Here is a 9,456-nt window from a genome sequence, read left to right as displayed (position 1 = left end):
TACATTGCATGTTTAGAAAATTGTTTTAAGTGGATTAATATCTGTAGTCTGCAAAAACTTATAGTGATTGACTGGGGTTTACTGACCTCACATTTGGTAGTTGATTAACACCTTTTGGTGGAGGGTTGCTGTGTGGGGGAGGGGGTTGTAATCAGAAAGGATATGTGTAAGTAGACTTATTTAATCAGTATAGCCGAGGGCGCCAGTCCTATAGGACGCTGCAGTGGCTATTTTATGAAGTGGCTAGTTATCAAGTGGCAGCTAAAATAAACAGCAGTGTTATACCTGTGTGTAACCGAAGGAAAACAGAAGGTAAACAAACTTACAAATTAACAGAAGGACTGCATTACAACCACAAAACTCTGGAAATTTATGTGGCCTCTCCTTGCCTCAAACATGAGAACTCCAGGACCAGGCTTACCACCTCTCTGGCTGAGAACATCAAGTCTGCCCCTGGGCCTAACCCTCAAGATGAACAGGGATCTGTGGGGGCACAGCACCAGGACCAGGCTCAGCAGGGACATCCCCATTGCTTCTGAGTGTACTCCCCACATTCTCATACTCACCAGTACTATGATCTTATCAAAATAATGTTATCCCAATTCTACTTCTGCCACTAGTTACCTGCTATTGTGTATTTTTTTTCCCTCCATTCCTCGCTTCCACCCCACCATGTGTTTTTCCAGTAATGTTTACCTGCACTGATTGCACACCTTGCCATTGTGCCCTACATACAGGGTACATCATACTACTACATAAGCGTCAGTTTTCCAATATATGAACTTGGCCCTTGTATGGCTCACCTCCCACAGTGTAACCTTCAAAGTGCGCCAAACATGGCTACCCCATATGGTACACTTGTGGATGGGATGAAAAATACATAGGCCTGATGGTTTTGATGGAACCCTACTCTGAACTGTAGGACTCTGAAATCACCCCCATTTTGTGTCATCTCTTCTAGGGGTGGACTATTCCACCCTGGGTAATCCTACGCTGAGCGCCCAAGATGGCTGCCGCACTTGGTACCTTGTGAGCGTGGAATACACAACCCTTGGAAGTTATTACCCAAAATGCCTACTCCAATCCTGCATTATGCTTTCTGTGTGCTTAAGGTTTTCTTCTATGTCTGTGTGGCTTATCTATTGTTGTATTACTCAAATCCTCTGTATCATGTGCATTGTTTTTGATATCTGTAAAGCGCCTTGAGTCCTGTTGGAGAAAGAGCGCTATATAAATAAAATTATTATTATTATTATTATTATTAATTACTAATATTGTAGGCCATAGTCTGTCAGAGGTTCTGCACCTAGCATGGCCTGGTGCAGGTTTTGATGACTGCGTTTTAAGATACACCAAGCGGGTTTTATAATGTCTAAAGAAGCTCAAAGCGAAATTGTATCTTCAGACACATGGCAGTACACCAGAGAAGGGCTTGTACCAATATTAACTAGTGATGTGCACCGGAAATTTTTCGGGTTTTGTGTTTTGGTTTTGGATTCTGTTCCGCGGCCGTGTTTTGGATTCGGACGCGTTTTGGCAAAACCACCCTGAAAATTTTTTGTCGGATTCGGGTGTGTTTTGGATTCGGGTGTTTTTTTACAAAAAACCCTCAAAAACAGTTTAAATCATAGAATTTGGGGGTCATTTTGATCCCATAGTATTATTAACCTCAATAACCATAATTTACACTAATTTCCAGTCTATTCTGAACACCTCACACATCACAATATTATTTTTAGTCCTAAAATTTGCACCGAGGTCGCTGGATGACAAAGCTAAGCGACACAAGTGGCCGACACAAACACCTGGCCCATCTAGGAGTGGCACTGCAGTGTCAGGCAGGATGGCACTTCAAAAAATAGTCCCCAAACAGCACATGATGCAAAGAAAAAAAAGAGGTGCACCAAGGTCGCTGGATGGCTAAGCTAAGCGACCCAAGTGGCCGACACAAACACCTGGCCCATCTAGGAGTGGCACTGCAGTGTCAGGCAGGATGGCAGATTTAAAAAATACAAACAAACAACAGTATTTACTATACACATCAGTTTTATATAGCCAGCCCTTAAGTGTACTGTAGGTTACTAAGGTCCACGCAGCCATATGCTGCCAGTGGCTAGAGTTGGATCTTTTCTCTTCCTTGTGCTAGTGATGCCATCGCTGTGCTGATCTCTTGCATGGGCGATGGTAAGAGACTGGAATGCCCCAGCGCCGGACACCTCCGCAGCTGCTGACTTATAGCCAGCTACTGGGGGGAGACGTGGTAGAAACCTATTGGTGGTAGCGCATTTCAGCATGCTAGTATAAACTGCAATGCATCATGGGGAAATAGAGAGTAGCCGCGTTCACAGGCATGTAGTGGTTGGTTGTACGCAGAGCACATCACCCGAGACCCACTGATTTTATATGGGTGGGATGTACCAAGACTTTGCGGGACATCCCGCCACTTACCGCATTGATACTAATCGCATATGTACTAACAAATGTGATTAGTATCGCAAAGGACGCTCTCCTGATAAGAGCTGTCCTTTGCAAAGCCGCACTTCTGGGTCTCGCCCACGAAAGTCCCCCTGCACGCAGTGGCCGTGGTGGTTGCTGTGAGGGATCTGATTTGATCCCTCTACAGCACGGATGCGGAAAGAATCCTATAGGCTTCTATAGGGTAACACCAGCTTTTGCTGGCGTTATCCTCCACACTGAACACCAGCTTTTGCTGGCGTTATCCTCCACACTGAACCCCCCTGGCGTACGGGGCTTAGTACATATGGGAAATGTGGCCTAAGCCCCAAAACTGAGCAAAATACACTATATATATATATATATATATATATATATAGTACACACACACACACACACACACACACACTTACAGTATACATTTACACAGACATAATTATACACATGCACAGTGGTTAAAGTGGGCCGGAACGGGGCGGAACTGCGTTCCGTCACCTCTAATTGCAGGTGGAACCAGTTCCGCCTCCGCCCGGCCACAGCATCAGGTCCCTGCTGCATTGTGAAGTTGGGTGCAGCCGCCAGCCAATCCCGGCTCGCGGACCGGCTGCAGCACCAATCTAAAGAAGAGGCAGCTTTTTCAAAGTCTGGTGTGAGCCAATCACGGCTCGCGGACCGCCAGCCAATGAGAAGCTGCCAAGTGGCAGCTTCTCATTAGCTGGCGGTCCAGGTGCCGTGAATGGCGCACAATCGGCGCCAGATTCAAAGTGCGGCGGCTTATCGCTTCTGGTCACTGTATCAGCTCTTCCCTGGGTGAGGCATGCTAGGGGATCAGAGCAGCTCACCCAGGGCCGGCCCGACCATTATGCGGCGTACACAGCCGCGTAGAGGACTGCAGTGTGCACAGCGCCGCCATGTGTTAGCCATGGATGTCCGGATCCTTTACAGGAGGAGCAGTGGCGTTAAGTCCGTCGAGCCCCTACTCTCCTGGCTGGGGTCAGCAGCAGCCTCTTTACACGGCAGCAGTTACAAGCGCCTGGGACTCGGAGTCACTGAGACTCACACACCCCTCTACCAGCCCACAGTCAGGAAAACGCCACACGCAGCCCACCCAGCGACAGCTCACCGCACACACAGCCCAGCAAAGTCACCACCCCCATGTGCCAGCATGTTGAACCTGGGGACCGAGGAGCAGAGCGCCTGCTGCATGAGCCTGGTCTCAAGAAAAGGATCATCCTGGCAACGGCTAAGGTAAGAGTGGCAGTGCCCACACAGCACCCCTCTTCACTCTGACTGGCACACTCCCTTCTCTCTCTGCCTGCCATTCTTTTTCCTAAATTCTAGCCTCTTCTTTTTCCTCCACAATCCCAATGTGTGTCTGTGTGTATATTGTATGTGTTCTTCTCTCCCTCCTTTTTCACAGCACACCTCCACTTTTCTCTTCTTTATTGCGTCACATGAACTGGATAGTGAAGCAGGCTTGCAGATTTTGAATGAATTCAAGTAAATGCTAGTAGCTCCAAAAGTAATATTCATAGGGTGGGCAGTATACTGTAGCTATTTAGCTGCCTGTGGGACATCTGTTGCAGCCACTGTGCAGGGCCTAGTAGTAGAGTTAGGCATGCTGCTTGTTTGCTTGTATAATCCTAGTGTGTGGTGTAATATTAATTACAAGCAATGTACTCAGGGCCGTTCCGACCATTACGCTAGGTACACAGCCATGTAGAGCACCACACTGTGAAGGTAATCGCTACTGTCTTCTCCATCCCCAGGCTGCTAGCTGACCATAGTGCCCAGCCCCCAGAAGATTGTGCTACTGTGAGACAGTATTTTGAATTGGGGGTACTTTTGTGTGGCCACGCCCCTTCCTTATGAGACCACACCCCTTTTTGTGGCGCGCGCCTTCGGCGCGCGCTAAACGGGAGGGGTCATGCGGGAGAAGAGTTCCCCCACCTCTCCAGGACCACTTTAAGCCCTGCACATGCATATTTATTTCTTTTTTAAATCTTTTCAATGTCTGCATACCAGTCAACTGGAAACAACACTGGGCCGATCAGCAGCAGCAGCAGCCTGGAGAACTGAGCCGACACGTAGTTCCGCTCACTGATGCGACCATTGGTACACTCGCATCAAACAAGGGCAAGGTGGCAGCAGCTCCCTGCCCGGGCGCGGACTGGTGCAGTGATACGCCGTCGCCAATACCTATGTATGACCTCACGCGGCACCGAGACGTACGTGTGTGTGTGTCTGCTGTAGCAGGGAAAAACATTTTCCTGACTGCAGCAGCGTAGGAGACACTATGGGCCTAGTTTGATGGGCGGCCTGGAGCTGCAGCTCCATCTGCCCCATTGTTAATCCGGCCCTGCATCCCGTCTATTCCAGGCGTCAGAATTCCAGCATGTGGATTATGACCTTTTCTGGATTCCGGCGTCAGTGTTCTGATGGCTGTCAGGATTCTGGGGTCGGTATTTTGGGTGCCGGGATCCTGACATCTGGTATCTTGAATGTAAACCCTGTGCTAAAAAATGACAGTTCTAAGATGACCGGTTGCTATGCACAACTTATCCACTTTATCTCTCTTCAAGATTTGATAACTAACCCCCTTATTTTATATTTGGACATCCACCTTTCACCATTTCTCCAAGGAAGCCACTCCATGAATCAGCTGCATCATGTACATGAGGCTGGGTCACATGAGTAGGATGTCATGCGATGATCCGTCCCCGGGAATGCTGGAAGCGTAGCAGCAGTTATGATTCAAAAGCATGTAATAGGTAATTACTAATCAGATTCTCTCCTAGGTATCTGTGACTCAGCTGTGCAGGCAATGTCTGGGATGCTCATGCAGAAATACTGGGCCTTTCCCAACACAAATAAACAGGTACATCAGGTTCAACGAAACATGTTCTCTGACGGGAGGTCTAGGAGTGTCACTGCTCGCAGCTACTGATTCATTTCAGCCAATGACAGATGTGCCAGTGGTGTGCGAGAGACTGGGGCGTCTGTATAATGGATCCTCTTGTATCTGACCGGTGACAGTGGTGCCATCTTCAGCTGGTGGGAAAATGGGTTCTCTGGATTCTAGCGTGGGCTCCTTGGACCTTGTCATGTACTGGGTGCTTTGTGTCCTGCTTTATAATGTGGGACAGGTGGCACCCCAGACATGCCCGCTGGCCACGGACCCGGAGAAACTGACATTTAATGAGGTGGAAAACAATCAGAATTTTTCTATTTCAAGAAGAGACGCTGATGGTCTGGCTGGGATCTATAAGATGCAGAGGCTGTTTCTGAATGCAGTGCAGCCGAATCCATTCCCACAAGGTAGGAAGCACTGACAACAGGTGTTTGATGTGTGCAGACAGAGGCAGATTACAATGAATGGCATTTACATGTATAGGGAACTCCAAGCATCACTGCTACAGATACAGGAAGCAGTAGCCTGCACAGTGTTATGTGACCCAGACGGGTGGTCTTCAGTTTGCCAGCTGTCGGGGTCCCAGCGCACAGTATACCAGCGTCGGGACCCCGGCAGCCGGCATACCATACTACACCCACCCAGACAGGAGGTAAAAGGACATCGGTGGCAGAGGCCAGCACTGAGTACTGGAACATCATTAGTCTGGTCTCAGTGATGAATGAGCTGTAATGTAACATAGGACAGATAATGGTGACAGTGCATCATCTTAGCATGAAGTAGCAGGAATGTGTGGGCATGTCTTAACCTGAGACATATGTGCAATACTAATTTAGCAATAGTAGAGATACATGCAGAGCAATACAATAGAAAGTTTAATATAACGTGCTACATTCAGGAGAGAGATGTGCAGTGTAATATAATGTGCTACATTCAGGAGAGAGATGTGCAGTGTAATATAATGTGCTACATTCAGGAGGGAGATGTGCAGTGTAATATAATGTACTACATTCAGGAGAGAGATGTGCAGTGTAATATAATGTGTTACCTTAGGAGAGAGATGTGCAGTGTTATATAATGTGTTACATTCAGGAGGGAGATGTGCAGTGTAATATAATGTGCTACATTCAGGAGAGAGATGTGCAGTGTAATATAATGTACTACATTCAGGAGAGAGATGTGCAGTGTAATATAATGTGCTACATTCAGGAGGGAGATGTGCAGTGTAATATAACGTGCTACATTCAGGAGGGAGATGTGCAGTGTAATATAATGTACTACATTCAGGAGAGAGATGTGCAGTGTAATATAATGTGCTACATGCAGGAGAGAGATGTGCAGTGTAATATAATGTGCTACATTCAGGAGAGAGATGTGCAGTGTAATATAATGTGCTACATTCAGGAGGGAGATGTGCAGTGTAATATAACGTGCTACATTCAGGAGAGAGATGTGCAGTGTAATATAATGTGCTACATTTAGGAGGGAGATGTGCAGTGTAATATAATGTACTACATTCAGGAGAGAGATGTGCAGTGTAATATAATGTGCTACATTCAGGAGAGAGATGTGCAGTGTAATATAATGTACTACATTCAGGAGAGAGATGTGCAGTGTAATATAATGTGCTACATTCAGGAGAGAGATGTGCAGTGTAATGTGCTACATTCAGGAGGGAGATGTGCAGTGTAATATAATGTGCTACATTCAGGAGAGAGATGTGCAGTGTAATATAATGTGCTACATTCAGGAGGGAGATGTGCAGTGTAATATAATGTGTTACATTCAGGATAGAGATGTGCAGTGTAATATAATGTGCTACATTCAGGAGAGAGATGTGCAGTGTAATATAACGTGCTACATTCAGGAGAGAGATGTGCAGTGTAATATAATGTGCTACATTCAGGAGAGAGATGTGCAGTGTAATATAATGTGCTACATTCAGGAGGGAGATGTGCAGTGTAATATAATGTGTTACCTTAGGAGAGAGATGTGCAGTGTAATATAATGTGCTACATTCAGGAGAGAGATGTGCAGTGTAATATAATGTGCTACATTCAGGAGAGAGATGTGCAGTGTAATATAATGTGCTACATTCAGGAGAGAGATGTGCAGTGTAATATAATGTGCTACATTCAGGAGAGAGATGTGCAGTGTAATATAATGTGCTACATTCAGGAGGGAGATGTGCAGTGTAATATAATGTACTACATTCAGGAGAGAGATGTGCAGTGTAATATAATGTGCTACATTCAGGAGAGAGATGTGCAGTGTAATATAATGTACTACATTCAGGAGAGAGATGTGCAGTGTAATATAATGTGCTACATTCAGGAGGGAGATGTGCAGTGTAATATAACGTGCTACATTCAGGAGGGAGATGTGCAGTGTAATATAATGTACTACATTCAGGAGAGAGATGTGCAGTGTAATATAATGTGCTACATGCAGGAGAGAGATGTGCAGTGTAATATAATGTGCTACATTCAGGAGAGAGATGTGCAGTGTAATATAATGTGCTACATTCAGGAGGGAGATGTGCAGTGTAATATAACGTGCTACATTCAGGAGAGAGATGTGCAGTGTAATATAATGTGCTACATTTAGGAGGGAGATGTGCAGTGTAATATAATGTACTACATTCAGGAGAGAGATGTGCAGTGTAATATAATGTGCTACATTCAGGAGAGAGATGTGCAGTGTAATATAATGTACTACATTCAGGAGAGAGATGTGCAGTGTAATATAATGTGCTACATTCAGGAGAGAGATGTGCAGTGTAATGTGCTACATTCAGGAGGGAGATGTGCAGTGTAATATAATGTGCTACATTCAGGAGAGAGATGTGCAGTGTAATATAATGTGCTACATTCAGGAGGGAGATGTGCAGTGTAATATAATGTGTTACATTCAGGATAGAGATGTGCAGTGTAATATAATGTGCTACATTCAGGAGAGAGATGTGCAGTGTAATATAACGTGCTACATTCAGGAGAGAGATGTGCAGTGTAATATAATGTGCTACATTCAGGAGAGAGATGTGCAGTGTAATATAATGTGCTACATTCAGGAGGGAGATGTGCAGTGTAATATAATGTGTTACATTCAGGAGAGAGATGTGCAGTGTAATATAATGTGCTACATTCAGGAGAGAGATGTGCAGTGTAATATAACGTGCTACATTCAGGAGAGAGATGTGCAGTGTAATATAATGTGTTACCTTAGGAGAGAGATGTGCAGTGTAATATAATGTACTACATTCAGGAGGGAGATGTGCAGTGTAATATAATGTACTACATTCAGGAGAGAGATGTGCAGTGTAATATAATGTACTACATTCAGGAGAGAGATGTGCAATGTAATATAATGTACTACATTCAGGAGAGAGATGTGCAGTGTAATATAATGTGTTACATTCAGGAGGGAGATGTGCAGTGTAATATAATGTACTAAATTCAGGAGAGAGATGTGCAGTGTAATATAATGTGTTACATTCAGGATAGAGATGTGCAGTGTAATATAATGTGCTACCTCAGGAGAGAGATGTGCAGTGTAATATAATGTGCTACATTCAGGAGAGAGATGTGCAGTGTAATATAATGTACTACATTCAGGAGAGAGATGTGCAGTGTAATATAATGTGTTACCTTAGGAGAGAGATGTGCAGTGTTATATAATGTGTTACATTCAGGAGGGAGATGTGCAGTGTAATATAATGTACTACATTCAGGAGGGAGATGTGCAGTGTAATATAATGTGCTACATTCAGGAGAGAGATGTGCAATGTAATATAATGTACTACATTCAGGAGAGAGATGTGCAGTGTAATATAATGTGTTACATTCAGGAGGGAGATGTGCAGTGTAATATAATGTACTACATTCAGGAGAGAGATGTGCAGTGTAATATAATGTGTTACATTCAGGATAGAGATGTGCAGTGTAATATAATGTGCTACCTCAGGAGAGAGATGTGCAGTGTAATATAATGTGCTACATTCAGGAGAGAGATGTGCAGTGTAATATAATGAACTACATTCAGGAGAGAGATGTGCAGTGTAATATAATGTGCTACATTCAGGAGAGAGATGT

At 44.9% G+C, this 9,456-nt stretch overlaps 1 protein-coding gene across 1 annotated transcript in view; it reads left to right on the top strand.

The window, feature by feature from the left end:
* The first annotated feature begins 5,516 nt into the window (after positions 1–5,516).
* The window catches only part of PROM2 (prominin 2), a 222,474-nt gene continuing 218,534 nt past the window's right edge, over positions 5,517–9,456 (top strand). Inside the window, exon 1 of the mRNA XM_063932047.1 lies at positions 5,517–5,772. Within this exon, the coding sequence (XP_063788117.1) occupies positions 5,517–5,772 (256 nt within the window). The remainder of the gene's footprint in view (positions 5,773–9,456) is intronic.

The sequence above is a fragment of the Pseudophryne corroboree genome, chromosome 6, assembly GCF_028390025.1.
Source record: "Pseudophryne corroboree isolate aPseCor3 chromosome 6, aPseCor3.hap2, whole genome shotgun sequence".
NCBI lineage: Eukaryota > Metazoa > Chordata > Amphibia > Anura > Myobatrachidae > Pseudophryne > Pseudophryne corroboree.
Note: the sequence above shows the minus strand (reverse complement) of the source record. Positions and strands in the feature narration are given on the sequence as shown.